The sequence below is a fragment of the Xiphophorus maculatus genome, chromosome 6 (genome assembly GCF_002775205.1).
Source record: "Xiphophorus maculatus strain JP 163 A chromosome 6, X_maculatus-5.0-male, whole genome shotgun sequence".
Lineage (NCBI taxonomy): Eukaryota > Metazoa > Chordata > Actinopteri > Cyprinodontiformes > Poeciliidae > Xiphophorus > Xiphophorus maculatus.
Window position 1 is genome coordinate 18112515 of NC_036448.1, and position 24839 is coordinate 18137353.

At 36.0% G+C, this 24839-nt stretch overlaps 2 protein-coding genes across 4 annotated transcripts; both read right to left on the bottom strand.

Moving 5' to 3' along the window:
* Positions 1–294: 294 nt before the first annotated feature.
* gjc2 (gap junction protein gamma 2) lies at positions 295–16423 on the bottom strand. 3 transcript variants are annotated; one of them, XM_005809442.2, is made up of 3 exons: positions 16263–16423; positions 5015–6275; positions 295–884 (listed from the first exon to the last, which is right to left on the bottom strand). In XM_005809442.2, exons 2-3 carry the CDS (start codon positions 6245–6247, stop codon positions 882–884), a joined length of 1236 nt encoding a protein of 411 aa, XP_005809499.2. In that variant the 5' UTR covers positions 6248–6275; positions 16263–16423; the 3' UTR covers positions 295–881. The 3 variants fall into 3 exon arrangements, with proteins under 3 accessions (XP_005809499.2, XP_023190708.1, XP_023190709.1); XM_023334940.1 differs by lacking the exon at positions 295–884 and having other exon boundaries at positions 3543–6275; XM_023334941.1 differs by lacking the exons at positions 295–884; positions 16263–16423 and adding an exon at positions 9218–9484 and having other exon boundaries at positions 3543–6275.
* A 2651-nt stretch (positions 16424–19074) lies between these two features.
* Positions 19075–21497, bottom strand: LOC102227191 (7-alpha-hydroxycholest-4-en-3-one 12-alpha-hydroxylase). Its single transcript, XM_005809443.2, has one exon. The coding sequence runs from the start codon at positions 21453–21455 to the stop codon at positions 19920–19922; it is 1536 nt and encodes a 511-aa protein (XP_005809500.1). The 5' UTR covers positions 21456–21497; the 3' UTR covers positions 19075–19919.
* Positions 21498–24839: the final 3342 nt, after the last annotated feature.

The window sequence follows — 24839 nt, forward strand, 5'->3', positions numbered from 1 at the left end:
ATAATCAAAAACAACAACTTTTTTTGTTTCTTAAACAGTTCTTTACTTAATTATAGTTTTTAAATGACAAGATATATGATATTTAGTCAGTGTGTGTGAAAACGTGCAGAGAATGCCACATTTTTGTAATACAAAAATGACGCCATGATAAATTATATAATAACTTTTTCACCTTTATTGTATGTATGCTGTACAGTTCAACTTAAAAACAAACAACTCTATTAATGGGTGAAATATCAAAAAGGCTCAAAAAACATGTTTGTGTCCCACAAGTACTTTTCTTGCCCTCCCCTTCTTTTTTAGCAAAAAGCCATAATTTGCATGGAGATTATAACCTATACATTTAGACAGTGGGTAAAATAGATATTGAATATATTTGTGTGAATATTTTTCTGAAATTTCTATTGATGTGAAATTCACACCAGATGTCAGCAATAACCCCAAACAATCCACACATGTAAATAAATCAAAGCAGACTTGTCCACAAATAATGTTACCATAAAAATGTTGGAATGACACGGAGCATAATGAACACACCAATAAAGAGATTATTTGTTTGTGTCTTTGGAAATATTTTCCTACTTGATAATTCACTCTATTCTTTACATCTTCAGAGTCTTACCAAAAATATCCTGGTCCATTTTTCTATTCATCATTGATTCAGTTATATAAAGCCTGCCAGTACCATATTCTCTAATATAGCACACATCATGATGTTACTACCTGAAAACATCACTTTTCAGAAATCTTAAAAGGGGCGTGACTGTGGCTCTTTTATGGTGAAATGATGTCTTTCACACTTCCAGGTTATGGTTCCTTCCTTCCCACTTCCAGATTACATCTTCTTCCTTTCCACGTCCAGATTGTTGCTCCAACGATGATCACTAGAACATTCAGAAGTTTAGAAATGCATAGAATCAATGCAATAATAATGATTTAAAACAGAATTTTGTGTGAAGTCTTCCTTGGTTTTATCAATCCTATCAATACTGTGGCAATGAATATCTTTTCATAGGCCAAACACATAACATTCATTTATGGACTAAATTGTTAAAAAAAATGTCTGTATGTGTGGCTTATTTGTGTGTTCATAGGTGTGAATCTCATGTCAATGGAAAAAGTAGAAATATTTGTACTGATAATAGGTTGAATTGTTTAATACTTTCTTTACCTGCTGTTCTTTTATTGAACCTGTTTTTGATTCTGTTCTGATATCAAGTCTTCTTGGATTTAGTCTGCAAGCAATCCACATTTTCACTTGGCAATATTTATCTCTGCCCCTTATAAGCTTTTTGTCAAAACTCTCTGATATTTATAACAACGTATTCACGATTTCCTCCACCTTGCGAAAAATTTGGTCCCATCTGAATAAAAGTAAACCCAGATTATGATGTGTAGCTACCACATTTCACTGTGTATGTAGCGTCCTTTCAGATATGTGTTGTTTCTGTCATAAAACCTTACTCCTTATATAGAGATACAGATTGTTGTCACTCATAGACCACAAACAGTTCCAAACAGAAGCTAAGGAGGCTCTTGGCATCTGTTTCATTCTTGTCTTTTTTTTTTTTTTAATAAAGAGAAATGTACACCTTTGGTTATATCACAGTTGATTCATGTTTTCTCCTAGTATTTATGACTGTTTTATTCTGTCTGCAAACTATAGATTAATTTACAGTAATCTGATTTGTTTTATGTATGTGTACACCCATGCAGACAGAAGACTAGAACTGAGTTAAAAGTTGTTTCAAAAGGGTTTTAGCTTAAGGATGTCCAGACTGTCAAACCAGGTTGTTGAAGATGCTTTATTTGCTACTTTTTTTAGACAAAGAAGCCTGAAAACTGAGCTAATTCTTTCCTTAGCAATACAAGGCATAGCCTATCCATTGTTTTGTTGTGAAGAACTTTGCACTTTGGCTGTGGCTCTTAAGTTTTCTCTTAATTCTAAATTAAGTGTAATTTGAAAATTGTCAGGATACCTGTTGTTTGAACAAGAGTAGAATTATGTTCACAGCAGCCTTTTGAAGTTCCTGCCAACTTTGCACAGTTTTTGTTTGCTAGATTGTTCATTTAATGTAAACAAATGAAGACTGCATGCAGAAATACTAATAACAGTAAAATTTACCAAAGTAATAGCATCTCAGAAACAATTTTGGCAAACCCATTTTATGTTGTATTTCCATTGTACTCCTTTAACATTAACTACATTTTGATTAAAGTGTGTTTTGTCTTCTGTTACATTTGACAGCATTTCATATACAGTGCCTTAACACATTTTTCACACCCATTCAACCGTTTCACACTTCATCACATTAATCACAAACCATCAATATCTTTCATTTATTTGATGTTATGTTAAAGGCATTAAAAAAGCCTGTAACTGTCAAGTGTAGCAAAAATAATATCTAGTTCTGAACATTTCTTCAAAATAATAATAAAAATAATGTGGTGTACATTTGGATTCAGCCAACTTTAATCCAACAGCACTAAATAAAATCAAGTACAACTCTTTGCCTTCAAAAATTACCTAATTAGTAAATAGAGTTCAACTTGTAATATGATTTTAGTTAAGATTTGAACATCTCAGAAGGCAAAACTCAATCTATTATCTGAAAAGGAAAGCAATATGGGATAACTGCAGTTCTTAAAGACACAGTCTTCCAACTAAACTGACAGGTCAGGCAGTAAATAGAGACTTTATTCATGATTTCCTCCACCGTGAATAAAGTGGAGGAAATTTACTTTATTCACGGTGGACCATCCATAAGAGGTGGTCCTTATGGATGGTCCACCGTGAATAAAGGAATAAAGGTGAATAAAGGACCACCCATAAGGACCACCTCTTATGGATAGACCTTCCATATGAGGTCTATCATAATTATGGAAGAGTTGCACTGGCTACCACTCAGGTGAAAATATATCATATTTACTATTATTTAATCATTCCACAAAACTGGAAGAGTGGCTTAAAGAAAGTTGTTGCAGAAAACACAACATAAGAATTGTCACTTGCAGTTTAAAGTCTACAGACTCTCAATCTAAGATTGAACTGAGCTTGAGCAATTTTAGCATATCCATGTGTTCAAATAAAATAAATCTTGATCATGTACATTGAGGTTTATGGTTGAATAATGTGACAAAACCTGAAACTGTTCAAATGCTATGAATACTTTTACACAGCACTAAAACAAGCTTTTAAAACTCAGATCATGCTTTAGAAATAAGAAATATTGCTGTGTTTTATTTTACAAGTGTACTGTTTCCTATAGCCCTACTAATATAAATTGCAACAAAGTTATGGCTATAAGGCCTAATTGCTTTCCTTTGAAGTTATTTTATTTATTTGAAAAGGGACGCACATTTTTTAGTCTCGGTACTTCTAACATAGTTGTTGATGTGCAACATCCTTAAGGTTTGTACATGTGTGAGCAAATGGGATACCAAGATTTGTAGATCATAGATGCTTAAAGCCAAAGGAAAAAGAAATAATTCTGCACACCCAATATTTCAATCCCTTTATTTATCTTGTATAAAAAGGGAAATCATCAAAATTTTACACTACTTAATTCTCTGAAGAATGGACAAAAACCTCCTGTTTTTGAAGTCTGACCACACACAGAAAGAGGTATTTTGGACTGCAGACATTGTTAACCTTATGTGAGTAAATCAAAGTAATTTTATGGGAAATAAGGTGCCATAATTTGAAGTTATCAGTATGAAGAGTCATTCTTGCCAGATTTATTGCCTGCAATAAAAAGCTCTGAAGTTATTTGTGTTACTATGTTGTATTAATATGGATTAAATTCTTTACCAGTTATAGAAAACTGTTTTTTAAATGCAATTAGTGAAATGTGACATAATTATTTTCAGCTAAATTATTTTATTAAAGTATTCTAAAGTGTCTAAGCTTGAAATTCTTTTTTTACTTTAACAGCATTGTCACTGCATAGCTGTTATCAAAGTATAGACAACTTGTGTTCGCCATACGCCATAATTTGGGCAATAAGTCACTGAATCAAAGATCTGCTGCACAACAAGAAGATTTGAAATTTCAAATTGTTTAATTTAACCATGAAAAGAATGCTAAAACAGTCTTTAAGAGTTTGAGGCACTTTGAGATTTGAACATAGTGAAGGAAGTATTCCCTGTTTTGAATTCATTTTAATAACAGAGGAAAAAAATACCATTTGAATCAATCTGAATTTAGGACGAGTTTTCTAAATGGCTAAATGGGAACAGGATTCCTACTACAGTCTGTACTCGTTGAAGTTTCCAGCTGTAAATAATGGATAGTCTACTCAAAAGATATTACTCTTTAGTAGAGAGAATTGTTACAGTTTGTATTTATTCACTACTTTTTATGACAAAACAAAGCTTTTTTTAAAATTATGACACACAGATTAGGGCTTTGCACACTGTTGAGTCTGAAGATCACCAAACTGTGCAAATGTTTCCCAGAAACATCCTTATTTCTTCTCTACTATTATTAAAATAGTTCTATTTAAATTGCTTCTCATCCAAAAATATTTATCTAAATGTAAAACATGCACTTTTCTATCAATAGTCTATGTAAAAAAAACAAAATGATTCATAGTGCAATTCAAGTGCTTCACTTTCATTTTCCACCACAATTGCTAATTGCAAATCTCAGTTGCTCCAAGTGAATCCCTTTCAATTTCCTGTGATGATATGTTAGAGAAAAAGTTTGCGATGAAATGTAGCTGGAATTAAAGATGCTAAACTAAGCAGGTACATATTATCCATAACCAACATCTACTACTACAGTAAAGATTTATGATATTGACTTTGAAGTCTATGTGTTCTTACTTCTTTATTTATATTCAAAACTAGACTATTAATGTCCCTATGTCTTTTCTTAGCGTGATTCAAATCTAGTTTGTTGCTGTCCATAGTTAACTCTTCATCCTTTACAGCTCTCGAACTCTGGATACTTTCATTTTAACGTCAGTTTCCTAGAATAGATGAATCTCTATATCCATACAGAGGTCTTTACATTTTTCACGATGGTTGCTGCCTTGTCTGTGGCTGATCTTGACCTCGCTCCGTGCTTCTCTTGGACTGTATTGCATCGATTTTGTTCTGCCACGGTGCCCCCAGAAACGGGGCTGCTTGTTCTGGAGGTCTGCTGGGTGTTTTTGGTCTGATAGGTTTGAAAGGCCATATCCAATTGCTCCTGAGCAACCCTCAGGTGTCGATGCAGGCTTGCAAGGTCGGAGGGGATGTTCTCGTCTGGGCTTGTACACTGCTGCTCCTGGGCTACGTTGGCCATGTTCTGCTCATGGGGGATGAGGCTGTTGGGAATCCTACTGGGTTTGTCTGTTTTCATCACAAGGTTGTACCCAGGAGGGGAGGATGTGATGTTGCGTGAAAATGGGTAGGCATAGGATGCGGAACGTCGGTCGCGGTTCCTCTTCATGTGAAGAGTGTCCCGAAATGTGCCAATTCCCAAGTGAAGCATTTCGCACACATTTAGCACAAGACAGAGACAACTCACCACATACATAATAAGGAGAAAGATTGTTTTCTCTGTAGGTCTGGAGATAAAACAGTCCACTCTGTGTGGACAAGGTACCCTGTTGCACACATAAGAGGGACTAACTCGAAATCCATACAGTAGATATTGTCCAGCTAGGAAAGCAATTTCAAAAATAGCTCGTGACATGAGCTGGAGAACATAGATTCTCATCAGGCCTTGTTGCATGATTTTTCTGCGGCCATCATGTTTTGGTGGGTCTTTGCCAGTGCTGCTCACAGGATCTACCTTGCCCTCCTGGACATCCAGTGCATCCTCATAGATCATTGGTTCAGCGTCATCATCTTCCTCCTCCAGGACCCCCTCAACAGGCTGACTTTCTCTCCATCTTGTGTGAGGGGGCGGCCTCTTGCGAAGTCTTTGGTGCTTCCTGCGATCATCCTCCGAAGATCGGGCTATCTTGTGAATGGCATAACCCATGTACATGATGGAGGGAGTGGAAATCATGATTATCTGAAAGACCCAGAAACGAACATGCGAGAGGGGGGCAAAGGCATCATAGCATACATTGTCACAGCCCGGCTGCTTGGTGTTGCAGGTGAATTTGGCTTGTTCATCGGAGTAGATGGATTCACCTCCAACAGCTGTCAGTACGATGCGAAAGATGATGAGCACAGTAAGCCACACTTTCCCCACAAATGTGGAGTGATTGTGAATCTCTTCCAGAAGGCGGGTGAGAAAACTCCAGCTCATGTTGCTCCTACAAGCTTTTAACTACAATCTGTAAAACAAAAGACAAAATTAGAAATTGTACCGACATATTGATAGACATTGAACTCATAATTTCTGGTGCCAAACCACAGTTTTTTTCCTGGAGCAGAAACTTATGTTTATTGTGACTCTTGGTGATTGCTTCTTCAACTAAAACCCTAGGAAAAAAATTAAAAACAAACAACAAAATCATACCGTCACATAACACAACAAATCAAAGATTTGGCTGATTTTATTTATGTCATTTCAGGGCCTTTTAATTATATTCTAAGGTGGAATAACGACCTGAAGTGATCATTCAAACCACTTTGTACCAAACATGCATTAATATATACCCATCGGGGGAACATTTCATCCCCGCTTTGAATTTATTTAAATACATTTTCAAAATTATCCTGATAGTTTCCTGTAAAGAAATGTTAAATGAATCCAATAAATTCAATGTCTATCGGAGTTATTTAGTTTGTGTCAAACTTTTCTGATTTTAAAAGATTAAAAAAAAGGCCAAAAAGAAATTAGAACCAAAATAAATGGTTTAAAAACATATTTCAAAAATATATTATAGTTTGCTATCGAACCAAAATAACACTGAGATTTGAGCAGTCATGTGAACATTTCTCACCTTAATTTATAAAATTACTTATCTAGACTGAAAAATAAAATTATCTTCAACGGTTTACATAAAGATATGAAAAGGTTTATCTGTAGGTACAAAAGAGAAGTAAGAATGGCATAAATGGCAATTTTAGGTGTGAAATAATGGGTGTGAATTGACAAGGGGGTAAACAAATCTAGAGCCCTTAATTTAGGATTACAGTCAAACATTTGTTGACACCTAAATGATTAAATATACATGGTAATCTCATAAAATGAAAAGGAAAGTTATGTATTTATTCATTTTGTATTCCAGACCCTTCATAGGAAGGAAAACATGAAACCTGACACAAATTTACCCCTTTCCCTTTAAAGATTTTTGGGGTTAATCAGTTTTTATTAGTGTCTCTTCTCTGCTCAAACACCAGTAAAAGAAAAAAACAAACAACCAGTGAATACATTACAAACAATTTCTGTAGTTTCGTATTCTTATTTTGATCACAATCCAAACAGAATGTCAAACATATGGGATACAAAGATTTTCACCACAGTGGGATTCTGTTCTAGATAGGACTGCTTTCAAGTGAATGCCTGTTAAAACTGAAGAAAATTGCACAAAATAGAGGAGAATAGATTAAAAGACAAAGTCCTTCATCAGGCACTACAATTAGGAGTCATTGTCATAAATGAATCAGACCCATGATCACCACACCCTTACAGCTGGACCAAAGGCTGGAAATAAAATGGCAACCATGTGGATTGATGGAAGACTTTTTAGTTCAAAGTTTGATCTTGTCAAAGTGCTTTAGCACAACATGCTGCTAGTTGAGCACCAGAGCAAAAAGCAAAAAAAGAGGATGACATAAGATTGCACAGGGTCATACGCTCCTCACGGCCAACATCACTGCAGATACTGTGAGGCAATAAGAGCTGTGAAGAGGAGACAGCTTAGCACTTTCATTCACTCAGTCTGTATGTTGATCTCACGACTATGATACTGTACTGCCTTGTGTGATATGCCATCCACCCAACCATCTGAGAGAACAGTAGAGGCTTGTTGCCCCAACCAGAAAGTCTTCCCTCTTCTACCAGGACTCCCGGTGCAGGAGAGAGTTGAAAATATGACGGGTTGAAAATGTCTGCTCCAGAATGGCACTACAACAGCCCTGTTCAGTTCAGTTACTTATATTTAAATATACCTTCTTGTTTATTTGTAACCTTTATTTAATGTCTCATTGAGATTAAAAATCTCTTTTTCAAGCGAGACCTGGGCAAGAACAGTTATGGTGTTTATCACAGCATTATCTAGCCTGAATAAAATAGTTTAACAAGTGACAACAACAGGGACGTCTTGTTGCTAGCCAGCTTTCCACTGCTTTGTCAGTGTCTATTTGTTCTTTCAATAAACATATATCTTTTGTTTCATTTACTACATTTACATTCCTACTTGCTTTGATAGCCTGTCACTTTGCTGCTATTGCACCAAAGCTGTTCCCCACTGTGGGACAATAAAAAAAATTTCATTTCGATATAGGCAAAATATAAATTAAAAATTGCCTGCAAGTATAATTTGTTGCAAATTTAAACTGTATTAATTTAGAAAAGAAAACTCTGGCATTGTTTCAAAGGGAAACATTTTTTCCTATCATTTTACTATTTTATGTTTTTGTATTGTTATGATCCTACATTATGTTGATTTTGATTTTGATTTTAAGCAACTAATCATTAAACACAGATATAAAAATGCATTTTGACCAACTGCAGTACATTTATATAGGACGGATTTTTGTTGCACACTATTTCTTTCTACTCCTAGATCAAACCCAAAAACAAAAGTTCAGTCAACATAGTTTGCATGGTTGAGCAAAAATGTATGGTTTTGAAACTAACAAGAAGAAAATCCATGGAAAAAGACACAGAAAATTCATACAAAAATGTTATTCACTATATATAAATTTCAGCTTTTCGTAAAATTCAAACTGAGATCAGTTTGTTTTATTTATTTCTTATAGATTTGTTCATATATCACCAAAATAGTTTCTTTTTCTTTTACCTTTTTATTCTAAGCATTACATTACATTATATCAAAAACTGTATTAATATATAAAGTGTATAATAAAAAAATATAATGAAAAAGTAAGGAAAAAGATCAGCATTATTATTAGTTTTGAATCAAATGATGACATTTAAATAAACAACAAGCATTTAAATTTAGATTTTTAAATCTGGACCTTCAAGAAATACATACATACCAGTAAAAAAAACATATTCATATCAGCAAAAAGCATGAGCAAAGAGTTACCAGTAGAATTTCACAGAGTGCATTTTGGGAAACAAAATTTAACAGAATTAACTCACCTGAAAAAGTTGCACATGAATTTCCCATTCTGGAGTCCTCACTTGTCCTCCCTAGTTATTTCTGCACAGCCTGACTCATTATGGGACAACTCCATCCCTAAGCACTTGTTTTTTCCCGTCATATTAACATCCAGATTAACTAAAAACTAAAGCGGAGGCTTAATTTCCTGGTCGAGAATTTCCTTCTTATCCTGTTAGCCTAGTCTGCAAAGAAGTGAGGTCTCGCTATAGTGGATGGATGCCTCACATGCTGGCTTGTGTCTGGTTTCTATTACACCAGTCTTCTGCCCAAGAAGGAAGTACAAAAAAAAACTGAGAGCCGCAAAAAAAAAAAAAAAAAAGAAAAAAATCCTCCTCTGGCAAATGACCCTGATCCAAGGGTCCAGACTTGAGAATATTGTACTGCAGATTGAAACGAACACTCAGTTGAGGGAACGTGTTATTCGCAACACAGTCTAAAGCCCCTTCCCCCCACCACCCCTTCGCCCCATTTGCAACAGATGATGAGTCTCCTTCTCTCGCTTTTTCTCTTACTTTGTCTTGCTCTCTGTGCTTCTGTTTTTCCATCTATATCTTGGTTTTATGTTATCATGCCTCCAAAGATTTATACACAGCAATAGCTCACTGAGTAAATGGATATGCAATTTTAAGACTTCACAATTGGGTCCTGTGATATGTTTACATCAATTTCTTTCCGATTCAGTCCCATAGGTTTCACAGTCGGCTATAACAGTTGCAGATTTGCAACCTTTTTATTATTTGTCGATTACATAAGAGTTGACACAGGGTGGCAGTAATGAAGAAACAACTTTAGGGAGACAAAGAAAGGGACTTTTAGGACAAAAGTGTCACCAAGACATAAGCCACCTTGCCTTGTTGCAGATCAGCTAAAATGTAACCAGCAGGTACGCTCAGTCATGTCAAGTGTCATAATATTTAGATCTTTCATCCCGGCAGATAGCCAGATAACAGAAAACCGAACAGATCACTCTCTGCATTCCTGCAACATGTCTTTTCCAACTTTGGGTTAAAACTTTTAGCTGTCACCTTGCTCAATTGCAACCCAATGGCTAACATTATTAAATATATTTGAGTTTTTCTCACATAAGTGAAGGAGTTTCTTTATCAAATGCTCTCACACACATAGTCAGTTGTTTCTTTTAGTCAGTAACAACACAACAAAGAACAGAAGGGGGGAGGAGACTGGGGTGTGATTCATGGAAAATTAAAACTGGAAAGTTAATTCCTCCCTGACTTTATTCTGTTTGCCAGAACTTGCTGTCAGAATTTGGAACGAGAAATTATTTTTGAACAGAGGACAGATAAATGGCTTGGCGTCTGGTTTACATTAATGATAGAAGCCTGGTCATTGTCACAGTGATTGTTTTACAGTGTTTCTTTTACATGGTCATTGGTAATCTTTTGCTGTGATATTTATATGGTTATAAAGCAAAGAGTAATGCTCAACAATTCTACTTTGCTTACATTAATAAGCAAAGGCTGTAGCTTCAACAGTAACAAAATTTGTTACAGTGCCTTATAAAAGTAGTCATGAATCTTGGAGTTTGTGGCTGGATTTTGTCCCATCCAGCCACAAACGCCAATGTAAAGGAGAACATAATGGTGATAACAAAGTTAAAAGTCAAATGAGTTCATTTCTGTTGAGCATGGGGTGCTTCTGTTCTATCTTAATGTGCTGTGCAACTTTTGACATTTTCATGCAAATATGTCAAATCCTGCAATATTTTATCAAACCGTCTCAGTGCTGGCCTCTTGGGTTGAATGGTCGCTACTGCAGATCCTTTTTCCTATTGGTTACAACTTGACAAATTGGTTGATGTCCAAATCACACAGCCATTTACTATTTATCACAAAAACAAAAGGAAGCAGCGCTTGCAAGTATTATCAGAAATATTTGCCTCAAAAACACTTGTTTGAGTGAATTTTGGTCTAAATAGAACCCCCAGAGCTAGCCATTTGAGCCTGCAGAACCCTTTGACCTGGGGCCTCACCTCAGAGGCAAGACTCTTCATCTAAGAGAACTGATGCAGCAAGAAAATGAGAAAGGGAAAGGCTGTTGGATTGACCGCACCATTTGGAGTTTTGACATGTGATAAGCCTTAGGGACCAACAGGCACATGTTTTTTAGTTGCAACACATTTGGCATCTTTCAGAAATAACCCGCAAAATGCAGATGATTTAGTTGGTAAGGAAATGGAAATTTAGCTTTTCCTTTTAATGTTTTTAAAGTTGATGTGGTAACACCCAGTTACCACATCAACATGTCAAGTTAAATCGTGTTTTGTTATAATTTCTACACCATTTCACAGCATCTGAAATGTGATGGACAAACATTGCATCTGACCGCAGCCATGTGCTAATCATTTTGCTTTGGAGTTGCCACATAATTAAAATACCAAAATAAAATTTTAGTGCATCAGATTTTAATGTGAGCCTTAAAATGATCAGACCTATTGTATGTTTGTGCACCCTGACATAGAGGCTAAAGCTGTTTTTAAACAGCTGAATGACCCAACGTATGCCTGTCTTTAAATCAAATTCCATGACTCGACACAGAAAGGTTGGTGCTTCCTTCTGTCTAAATAACATGAGATGTGCTTACAATATGAAAAGAAACTATCCAGGCTTGTCTAAAATCTTCTAAGGAATAGGTCATAGTTGCAGCCACATTTTCAAAAGATAAGTAAAGCTCAAACAATGCTGCATATCACCAAGAGACAAGCATACCCTCAGTTAAATAGGGTGGTGGCAGCATCATGTCTCCGATTTAGTTTTCTTCATGTGTAACTGAGATTTAAGGTGGATGAAATAAAAAAAGTTCCAAATACGAGTCGTTTTTGTCAGAAAGCAGAAAATAAAGAAAGATTTTAACTTTTTTATCATCATAGTTAGATCAGTCATGCATCAAAATCATCAAGTCACTTCACAGTATGAAAAATAAGGTTTTGGAAAGATCTTGCCAGAATTCAGAATCTGGCAGAAAGTCTCTGAGTTATTCAACGTGGGTTTGTAAAAGATAAAAAATTTGAGAGCATTTTGCAAGTAGAACAGCCAAATATAGTCAAATCCTATAAGATAAATTCAAATTTTTCTACTCCAGATTGCCTTGAAGTAAACAGAGTAGGGATTTAAATACTGTATGCTAGTTATGAAAAATATAATATTCATTTTCAAACAAACTGTCCATATACACAGGCATATTCTTTAGCATTAGTTTGTGAATTTTGTAAGGTCAAAACTATTTATATTTTGAGAGGCTGTAAAATCTCCTATGTAGCTTTAGCTACATGTTGTGATAATGTGATAATTAGGTAATTAGGAAACAGCAGCAGTTTGTTTTCCTGGAAGTGTCTTATAATATTTGAAACACATGTCAAAGTACAACACCAGCCCAGCAACTGTTTAACTTTAAAAAAAGAAAGATCTGTCCCTTTGTCCTCGAACGAGTCAGGCTGTTTTAGCTTTGGGAAACAGTTGTTGGTGCTGATAAATATTGATTGGACAGCCCATAGCCAGGAAAATATAACAGAGTTCCCCTGCAAGACATTATTTGACATTGCTCCTGTTACAAGGACTCTTATTACGTGATAGCCCAAAAATGTTGTAAATATTCATAAGGTTAGAGTTGCTTTTAATAATTTAATAACACCATATATTTTTAAAATATTAAATAGATGTTTTATTGTTTTAAGAGATAATGATGAAAATAATTTAAGAATAAAAAGTAATGGTTCTATTTACAAACAGCCTTGCCTTGAGAGGTTTCTGTGAGCTGTGAGGTGAAGTGATGCAGCACTGGGGAGTGAACATCTCGACAACTCTCCTTGGCCACCACCAATGTCATACCAAGAGTTTCATCCACATATATTTACAGAACAAATTTGATGTGAGCAGACTGGGGGCTGTGAAGGTCCATGTTTATGTAACAAATCAAGCTCTAGTCTGTGATTTGGATGCCCCTCCTTTATCCTCCTCTTCCTCTACCCCTCACAGAAAAGAGTGACACAAGACACCAAAGGAAAAAAAAAAAGAAAAGAAATATTCAGTTTAGTGCTTGGACTCCTCCTCTCTCATCCTCTCCCAACGCTATCATTAAAGCACCCTCACCAGGCTGTGAGGGACTATCCCACAGGCAGCCTGTGAGTGGTGGCAGTCCCATCGCATTTGTTCACTTTTTTTTTTCTCCCAGTTTCTCAGCCGAGCATCTCCTACCCTGAGGTCGAGTGCGTCCCGTGCCAGTTTTGCTAAGGCTGGACAACGCTGAAACAACTAAGATGAAAAGCCTTGAGGAGGATGTCAACAACTTTCCTCAGCCTGAGCCTCCCACGTTTCAATGAAGCAGCTCACTATGAGTGGAAATTAAAGAACAGTCAGAAAGCAGTTGAAATATATATTTTTTCATTATTTAAAGACATCTGAGGAGAAATAAAATTGCAAAAATAATGAGTAAATCATGTCATTTAGAAAATACTATATGATTCAGCATTTTTAGCAGTATTTAATGTTTTTAGAAAAAATAAATAAATATATTATTTTAACATTTTCAGGTAATTTGTACACATGCTGCAGAGATTTTCCTTTAAGGAATCAGAATCCAACTTATGAAATATAATTGTAATGATCAAAACATCAAAACCTTGTTTGCAGAATTGCAGAGCTTTAATCTTTAGCATCATCTTGTCTTAACTGACCATGTCAGTGATGAAGTTGAGGCAAGACTAAAGGCACAGTAGACCTAGTCAGGGTCATTCCAACTATCAGTGATGCATTATTGCGGCTCCTCCTCAGTGCTGTTGCCTTCCTCTATAACTCAGTGAACTCCAGACACTGATAACACTGCTAGCAATGCTACAGGATTTCCTCAGATTGCTTCAGTGTAGCCATTGTGTTTGATGCACTCTGATGCAAAAAGCTTGGACCACAACTTTGTGTACACTAAGTGATGTGTTGTGCATTAGGTTTTTTTTATTAATGAGGACATAACAGAAGGCAATCAGCTTGAAATATTAACCTTCAAGGTCAAGGCTTTGTGATTGCTATAAAGAAAAAAAAACATTAGATAATGTGGTCAGGAAATGTGTAGCAAATTAAAGAATTTGTGTGATTCTATAACAATCCCACAAAACCTTTAAGCTTGAAATACTTTTATCTGTCCAAATTTACTCTCTCATTCTGATTAATGAAAACCACCATCTAACTGCAGAGATCAGTGTTTGATACAGAAGGTAAAAAAGTCATGGGTTTCCCACCTATTACATGACAAACAGACATGAACACACTCACACCTTAGGACAATTTCAAACAACTAATTATCTCAATAGGCATGTTTTTAGACTGTAGGAGCAAAATAGAGTACCTGGAGAAAATCCAGTCATTCATAGAAGAGAACTCCACACAGACAGGCGCCACACTCCCCAACCCCAAGAATGTAACCTGGGACCTTTTTTGCTGTAACGCAACAATAACTGAACCATTATGTAGGTGAGTTGCACATCTACTAAACATGTCTAGCCACCAGATGGCGATGTTGTACACAGCAAACTCTTGTAAACTTTTGCAAACTTTTTGGAAATGTGTGGCTAAGGACTTTAAATAATCATTAACATCTTCCAGCTGGATAATATGAACTGCAACACTGTAGCCCTGTAGCTAGAGCAAGTCAAATAAGGCAAAGAATTTTCTGGTTTAAAACTATGTTTTCATCATGCAAGACACTTTGAATTGTGTTGTTGCTGAAAGGTGCCATGTAATTATATTTGCCTTGCCCTGCCCATCTCACCATGGAACACTCAAGAGGCAATTATTAATCTGTGGCAACAATTATTAATCTGTGACAACAATTGAAAGTTAGTGTTCATAAATGCTCTCTCCATCTAGTCTGACTGAACTTAATGTTTATTGCAAGTAAGAAGGGAAAATATTCTGCATGTGCAAGTTTTTTTTTTTTTTTTAAGATATTTACTCAAACTGCATGGCAGCAAAAATCAACACCGATCCAAATAAACAAAATAAGATACCTTAGGTCACAAAACTACAAAACGTTAAACTTTAACTTCACCCTCTAAACTCTTAACTGTTCAGTCATTGTAAAATCTAGCAGCTGAAGGAACAACAGACCTGGTTAGAATCATTGATAGAGTCAGAGATGCAACACAGAAGTTCTTGCTTATTCACCAATACCGTAACTATAACAACAAAAACAAAATTCACATCTATAGTGGAGTCCATTCATTAGCTTGATCCTAAAAAATGTCCACTAGATGGCAGTCATGGCTTTTTTCAATTCTAGACTCCTTTGCATCCATGTTGAAACGATTGATTATCTCAGACACTATCACAAACAGGTGAATGGCCTATCCAAACTTTGTTACTGACAAGGTGAAACGATAACAGCATTGTTGCTGTGGCCTTCGAAATAAATATCAGCAAACAAGAAGAGTTCAAGGTTGAGGTATTTCTAAGCATTTGGTGCATTTGCTAATCTGGTCAGTAAAATAAGGCACTTCAGATTTAGATGATACATCCCAGTTTGTCATAACTTGGGTCAATCCAATCGTTAGTGCAGGATTAATTCCCAGTCGAAGTCATCTCGAGAAACTATGCAAAAAACAAACAAAGTACTCATATTTATACTCAAAACAAACTTTTGTTTCCTCTCCACTGCACTCACAGAAGTCGGGATCACACAATTAATCGGTTCTAGACAGAAATTTTTCACAGTGTTTACATTACTTCAAATTGCTTTCAAACCACTATAAAACAATCTCAAAATAATGTTGCATAAATCATGTTGCTGTTTGTGGTTTCTTTACAGATATTGTTGCTGCCTTGATTTTCTGTTATTTAAACTTATTTCATCAACTTGTGTATGCAGTGAAACACAAGTACTGGTTCAAATTCAACCTTTTATTTTAGATTATTAGATCAAGTGAAATAACCTACATCTTAATAAGAGAAGAAAAGGGGCAGGGGGAACAGAGGGTATATGAGTGTGGGAGTTAAGAGGGAGCAAGAGGTTACTTACCTGTCCACATATGGAAAAAATAACCTCTTTCTAGACTTAATGGAGGAATATCCTTGCTGACATCCAAAGGAATTGTTTCAGTGTACTGGCTCAGTTGCAGGATGACAACGACAATGGCTTATTTTTCATCAAAACCCTTCTCCACCAAGTACAGGCAGACCTCTCAGAAGACCAGCATGCCACCAAAAGACCCATTGTTCTGCAGCTCATCCGGCTACATGACCGTGACTGACAAACTGTTTATTTATTGATGGCAGCATCACAACCACTACAACCACATTCATTCATCCAGAAATAAGGTGTCATAGATTTAAGCTGTAAGCAACTGATATAAAATGCATTCTCTTCACTGTGGCAAAAAACAGCATAGAATTTACTGTAAGGAAAAACTACTGTGGAATCAACCATTTAAATAAAATTATAATATTACATATTTCACATGATATACAGATATTTTAACCAGTTTGTTTAATGCTAACTTCTTAACCACAAACATAAATCAACTTAGGCAAAACACGTTTACCTTTTCCACCAGGTAGTAGCAAAACAGTTGAATTATAATTCAAACATTAATATTAAACTGTAAAATCTTAAACAAAAAATTGCATATTATTTTTTTAAAATTTACCCTGCAGTCATATTTTCAAATGTAAATTTTCTAAAATATTTAAAATTAAGTTTTTGAAATGTGATTTACCCTCTGTAATTTAACTTGTATTGATAGTTTTTTTGTTGGCCTTTCCTGTACTGTCTTTATTTGGCAAGTTAGTTACTGGAAATACTTGGAAATACCCAGCTGAGAGCTTTACCTAGATCTAAACTGGGTAAAGTCCATTAACCTGGCTAGGTTTAAACGACAAATACAAATGGAGATTATTTTCAAGTCAAATCCAAACATACTATTGGAAGGGAGAAAATTTAAATGACTGACTTGGTTCATAAGGCTCACAATTTTTGAAGATTTACTGAAATTTTACATGTTAAATTAGAGAGACCCCAGAGGGTACCTCATCTTACTCTAAATACACCGGTTCCACAAGTATGCATAAGAAAAAAACCAGAGAAAATCATTGTAACCACATTATAAGAAAGTATTTGAATAAAAAATAAATTGCCAGACCATACTGGAAGAGAGAATAAGTTTCAGGTTCATAACTGACCTGAGCTTTGTCAAGCCGACAGCTTAACAGGTCGGCTCCTGTCCCTATTTAGTAATCTTTATGTAAGCAAAACCCTAGACCTGTACAAAATGTCATGGATGGGGGTTGAGGAGGACCAAACTGCAGAGAGCTTAATGAAAAAATGAACAAAAAGAAACTTAAAATGAAGAACAAACCAGTTGTTCCACTGGGAACAACTGAGAACTATGAAAGCTAGACAGAGAAACCAGGAGAACAATGCAAACTAGAAATATAAATACACAAAGGGAAAGAAGAGACTGCTACACAGGGACTAATCAGAGGTAAATAAGGGCAGCTGGAAAAGATCTGGAAAGGAAGGTATTCTGGTAAGCTGAGAAAAGGAGAAAGAACAAAGCTGACACACAAAAACCTTTGATGAAAGGAAAAATTGAAGCTAGCATAAACAGTAAGTGTTTGTGCTTAGGGAACAAGTCCAAAACACAAACAATAAAAATAAGTGAACTAACACAAGGAATAAACTAAAAAGGCAATATCTATAAGCAAATAAATTATGAAAAAAATCTGAAAAGGCAGAAAAATGATCAGTATGGATTAAACAACACCACAAAACACTATGGTGGGAGAATTATGATTTTAGTGTGTTTCTTGGTAGATTGCAACACATTGGGGGGATGATGAACAGAGAACCTGTTAACCTTAGCCAGAACACTGCATATGGTTTGTGAATGGGTCTTCTTGCATGACAATAACAAGAGACTTGTAATCAAGGCAACAAAGAAGGAGCAAAAAAATATCAACTGATAAAACCTTTGTAGTGAAAAATACTTTTTCTTTTCACAATGCTTTCAAACAAGCAATGCTTAAATTTTTTGTGGTTGCTTGACAAGCTAAGGCTTACAAAATAAGTGTGTCATGTGGTGATACAGCCTTTGATGTAATCTCTCTTGTGTCATTCATTCCGAAGCAAATGTCTGTCATATTTTCCAGATCTTTTCACAGATAAATGAAGGACTTGCTGTTTTTATTTTTTATCTCATCAGGAAGATCACATCTGATGTCTTTCCTGTTTTGTGCTATAACAAAGACGGTTAAGCTTAAGTTAGGGTTAAGAATGCACTTGTAAGAGCTAAAGTTAGGGTAATTGTCACATTTGGCACAAACGGACTAATTAAAATAAATGGAAGTAAACACAAAGTCTTAATTTGGTTAGAAGTGTGATCTTTTATGTGTATTGGAAATTTATTAGATACTTCCTGTAATAGAACATTTGTATTATAACTTATAATAAAAAGGCCCTTTTTATGTATTTGTCTAAACTCTTTTTGAAAGGAAAGTCTTAGTTAATTATCTGAGGTTGTAAAACGATGATAAGACAATGAAAACTTTGTTTAACAAACTTTTACATTTGACTTTGAGGCCAAATAAATTAACATTTAAATTTTTGAACTGATCCAAAAGAAACCAGAGTGATACACTAAGAAACTAATTTATCAGCAGATGTGAGTAAGTGATTGTAAGCTTTAAATTACAAAATACAAAATGACAATTGTTTATATTTTGTGATGTTAAAAATGCCAGAAAAGCTTGAGTGTTCATATAAGCTTTCCTTGTAAAAAAAAAAAAAACTGACTCATGGTTTTGGTAAGTTGAAAGGAAAAAAAGGGGTACTATTCAGGTCACAGAACCATTTATTAATAATGTCACCCATCTTCCAAAACTCTTCTCAATAAATCATCTTCTTAATAAACAAAAACACATGAGATTTATCAACCACCACGGTTATGACACAGATAAGGGTGGGGTTAAAGTTGTGTGTTAAAAGAAACAGTGAAGCAAAAAAAAAAAAACAGAAAAAGAGCGTACAATAGAAACACAAAATAAAAGTTCACTTGGATTTAATAGGGAAACTAATGAAGGAGAAACTTGTTTACAGACCATACACCCAGGAAGCCAAGGAGCACATTCATCTCGTATTCGATAGATTGTTCACAGTTTTAGGGCTTACAATAAAACAGCATAAAACCATATGAAAACTGTTTAGAAAAAAAAAACTGTTTACCAGAGTGGGATAATTACATCTTAGACCAGTAAATGATACTTAAAAAAAGAATTTAGAAGAAAAACATTCTTAAAGCAAGATTTCTTTTGTTAATGTGTTAATGGAAACCAACTACAACATTGTTGAATGCTGCCTAACTTGTTTAATTATTTAATTCCGACATTTTATTCTGAATAGAAAACAGGTCTTCAAAATGTGTTAATTGAATAAATTTCTAGTTTCTGGCGTTTCTGGTGAAAAAAGAAAATGGTATGTAAAAAGATATTGAAACATACAGAAAAAAGTTTTCTTTAATCACATTTACAGAATTGGTATTTCAGCAATTTACAATATATTTTTATTATTCTTGTTTAGCTTTTACAAGATCCCCATACGATTAGTGTAAGGCTATTTAATCAATGAATAGTCACAGAATAATACTCACAGAATAACTATAACATGTTTTGAAAGAGGTCTTTAAAATCTGAGTCTGTATCTAAACTGAACATCTCTGATGGGCTGCATCGATCCGAAGCCCCAACGTCTGAAGTCAATTTCAGGAATTTCCTCCTCAGGGTTTTTCAGCTCAAACTCAAAATACACCAGCATGAGGAACACAAACTGTTTTAGCTCATTGGTGGCAAAGAATCGCCCAGGACACATGGAGACTCCCGCCCCCCAGGGCATGTTGTAGTACTTCACTTTCTTTCCATCTTTGAAAAAGTCTGTTTTCTTGCTGCCGTCTGGGTTCAGAAAGCGATTGTATTTGAATGCATGCGGGTCAGGATGGATTTCTGGGTCAAGGTGGACCGCACTGTAAGGAAAGATTGACATCCTGTCACCTTTGCGGATGAAGTATTCACGCCTGTCGGCCATCTTGAGAGTCATGTCCTGGAGCACAGCCCTGGTAAGGAGGGGTGCAGCAGTGAGCCGGAGGGTCTCTTCCACAGCGCTGTCTAGCACTGGAGTTTTCATGAGCATTTCACGGGTCAGGTCTACCAAGGGCCCACCACGTCTGACTTCCTGCCCCGTCTCCTTCAAAACTTTATCAACCTCTTCCCTCACTGCTTTCATGGCCTCAGGGTGTTTCAGAAGGAAGAGGAGAAGCCAGAACGAAGAGGGTCCAGTGTTGCCCTGAGAGGCCCAAAGAAGCACAAACATGTACCTGTTGATCATTGACTCGTTCATGCCCACTTCTTCTTTGGACTGCTGCATGTCCCACACCCAACGACTGATGTTGTCCTTGGCCTTCATGTTCTGCACAGAGACAGCATCCCAGAAGTAGGACTGCAGCCTGTCAGCTTCCCACTTCTGCTTTGGTGGAAGGACTCCATATGCCAAGTTGGGGAAGAGCTGGTCATATTTACGAAATTCATAAAACAGAGCTTCTGAATGAGTTCTGTCCTTCTCTTTGGCTTTCTCCTCACCTCCCTCAGACTTGTGTGGCACATTTCCAAATAAAGCCAAATAACCGGCTCGGAAAACAATGTTGTAGCTGTAGATGAACAGTCCATCTTCCTTCCAGGGGCTCTGACCTGTGCCTGAGCCCACGCTGTGCAACATAAGGTTTTGCAAGTTACTCATCATGGCTTGTGTCATTATTTCCAGCCCTTCCCCCTTCAAGTGCTTATTGCTGGCATTCTGCAGGACATGGTGATCATTCTGGACAGCTTTGTAGCCAAAAACCCTGTTAACAAGCTGCTCTGCAAAACTATTAAAGTCCAGCTTCTCTCGACTCTCCTTAACAAAAGCCCCAAAGGAGAGGGGGTCCTGCAGAAATGTAAAGTAATATCCTCCAAGCTGCACCGTAAAAACATCACCATGCTTTTTCTTCATTCTCTCCAGAAACTTAAAACTGTCTCTGCGAAATTCCAAGACATGGCCCAGCCAAGGAATGAGACCTTTGTCAAGCGGGGGTTCTCCTGGACGTCTCTTTCGGAAAACTCCGAGAAGGTACAGTCCTCCAAGCAGCGCAAACAAGCAGCTGAAGAGCACAGGCAGCAGCAGCCCCATGACTGTTTCTGTTGGCAGCAACAGAGTGTTGTTGAGATGAAGTCCAGGCTCAGAAGAATAAGCAGCAAGTTGCTCCTCCCATTCATAATGGGTTGCAGATTTCCAGGAAAGGAGATAAAATTCTTCAGCAGACAAAGAGCGAGGAAAATATTCACTTCAAGTTTGATGTAGATTAAAGTTTATTTTTATTCTTTTCTGAAAATAAGGAAATGGTATTTGGAACTCAGTGTCACAGAAAGAATTAAGGGGCTTTCACCCCAGTACTTAACAATTTGAATAGTCTCAGGCTTGTAACCTTCCTTTCTATTGCTCCAAATGTTCAGTGGTCTTCATTGCTAAACACTGTTAAAGTTGCATCAGGGAAAGTGAAACAGTTTTTTGTTTTTTTTCCAAAAACCAAAAAACTGCAGAGAAGCATATTTGCAAGCTGAAATCCGTGTTTAATGCGGTTTCTGGAAAAATGACTTCCTCTCTGGTGACCTGTCAGCCAATGTCAATGAGTCATTTCACTCAAGATAAGAACATGCTTTAACCTATGGCTGTAAGGCTATGTAGGCTGTTAAAGAGATTAACTGGGATGTTAAAAAGTGCAAGTTAACTGCTATCTCAAAATGACAGAGCATTAGTTATGATCTAGTCATTGATCAAAAAGTACTACAAATACTAAAAGACTATGCAGAAAGTGACTCAAATCATTTTTTTAAAAAGAACGTAACAAGTGTTCTTATTTTGTTGTTAGAATCTGAAATGGAGACATTCACTTTTTGGGTGGAATGTCAGTGTTAAACTGCAAAGAAATTAAACAAACTCCATATGACAAAAAGTTGAAAAGAAACAGATGGAAAACAAATCTAGCAGAGTAATAAAGTGGTGGTTAACTTAACAGACATCTTACAAAACAAAATCTCATATGGAACCTTTCTGTGTGGAATTTGCATGTTTTCCCATTGTATGCTTGGATTTTATCCAGGTATGCCAGGATTCTCCCACAGAACAAGAACATGCAAATGGGGGGGGAGGGTTGGAAGGAGCGATAAAGTGGAATAAATTTACAAAAGCACAAATTTCTGAGTTGAACATTAAGGAGTGATGCAAATAATTACAGTTGTTTTTTGGGGTTTTTTTTTACTGTTTGAGTAATAGTGTGAGGAATAATTCTCAACGGGTCTGATGCTTCTGCAACAGATTACCTTCATGTCTTAATGTGGATAAGAAGAACATCTAAGAGAAACTGCCTGATGGTGTATGACACCAATCAGCTGGAGCTTTGCAGCTGATTGGTTACACTGAAATTGATAGGAAACAGAATGTGAAATCAATAGTAAAACCAACATAAAATTTCAAAATATATTGAGACTGGAGTCGTGTAACGATGTCTGAACTTTTAAGATTGCCTACATCTTTACACTGCACAGAAAATATGCAAAAAATTTAAGGAAGCCTGGACAAAAAAAGTGATAAAATTGTGCAACTTTTTCTAGGGCGTTGACTGGAAAAAGCTTTAATCACACTTAAAAGGAATAAATGAAGTAACAGTATAAACAAAAAAATGTAAGCCAAAAAAAACTTATTGTTCTGGGCAAAAAGTTTGAATTTCCAAACCAAACCTAAAGAGCATTTTTTATTATATTTGGATTTTATTTTATTTTTTACTTTATTTTTCAGCATGTATTGAGTGCATACATTAAAAACAGCCAATCAAGTGACCTCATTGTTATATTAGTACTCTGTTATAATTACACTATATGTTCTGGTTACAAAGTAAGCTCGACAGAAAAAAGAAAACCTTGAAAAAATTCAGACCTTGAACTACTGATGAAACAGTCCACTGACCTTCACTTTGCTCACAAACCTATCATCTGTTCAAGATTAATCTTTATGCAGTTGAACGTGCAAATGGTACGTGGACTTGCTTAAAAATGGGTCCACGAGGAAAATGTATTTCATGCTATCATGATGGCCATGAACTAAATTGCAACAATGATGCAAGCTTTATTGCATGAGAGTGCAATGTGTACTTTAGACCAGTGGTTCTCAAACTTTTTTCAGTGATGTACCCCCTTAAAAATATATTTTTAGTCAAGTACCCCCTGACACGGGCAAAACATTTTTGGAATTAAAAAGAGGTACAGTGCTGTAAAATCACTGTCTGATTTATTAAAGCCAAACAACTTATATCAGTGAACCTGACAAATACATCCATATTGCAAACATTGCATGGTTAAACAAAAGAGAAAAACAGAAGACGGTGACCACCAGGAAGGTATAAAACCAGTCAAACCGTTTTATTTTAAAGGATATTGAAACTAAATACTGAATATAAAATTCAGTGCATGAACACACATTTATATTTTATCGAACTTTTTACAAAATAATTTTTCCCAAGACTTATTATGAGGAGCCTACTGATTTTTTAAAGATATTTTGAAAAGCTTCACGTACCCCCTGCAGTACCTCCACGTACCCCCAGGGGTACACGTACCCCCATTTGAGAACCACTGCTTTAGAGTACAGCAGAAGCATGTCTAATTCTGTATTTTGTTTGTCTGTTAGCAATGCAGTCCAAAATGACAGGCAGAATGTTGTGAAATGTGGTAGAGAGAGGTTACAAATGGTAGGATTGTTTTTCAACAAGAACATTTACACTCTCGGGTTAATGCCTGGACAGGAAACTGGTGAAAATGCAATATGTTCTAAATAGGCCATCATTTTATCTTGATCTTTTAAAAATAAGAAAATGCTGTGATATTAAAAGCCAATGGTGCCTGCAAAGTCTACACTAAGAACCCAGCTGCCCTTGTGTTTGATCAGCAGACATATAGTGCCACCTGCTGGTTCATGTCAGAAAGCATTGTTAAGATTTTTGCTGATGTGATATTTAAATATATATCGTTGTATATGTTGTTTTTTAAATATATAAATATTTATAATTAGATGACAGAACAACTTTATTTATACAGATGTCAATTTCACTATCAGTAAATAAAGTAGGTGTTCTGAATGCAGTTGTTTGGATATCCTTTTAAAAGGATCCTTAATACTTGTCCTCAAACATTTATATTAGCTGAAAATGTTAAAAACTGTGTAATATCTATCCATCCATTTTCTGTACACCCTTGTCCCTAGTGGAGTCAGGAGGGGTGCTAGTGCCTAACTACAGCTTACGTTTCAGGCGACAGTCATGTTTTTGGACTGTGGGAGGAAGCTGGAGTACCCGGAGAGAACCCATGCACGCACAGGAAAACTCCATGCAGAAAGATCCTGGGCCCGGAATCGAACACAGGACCTTCTTGCTGCAAGGCAAGTGCTATCAACTGTGCCACTGTGCAGCCCAACAGTGTATTATTCCCCTTTTATTTCATATTTATTCACTACTGTTGTTCT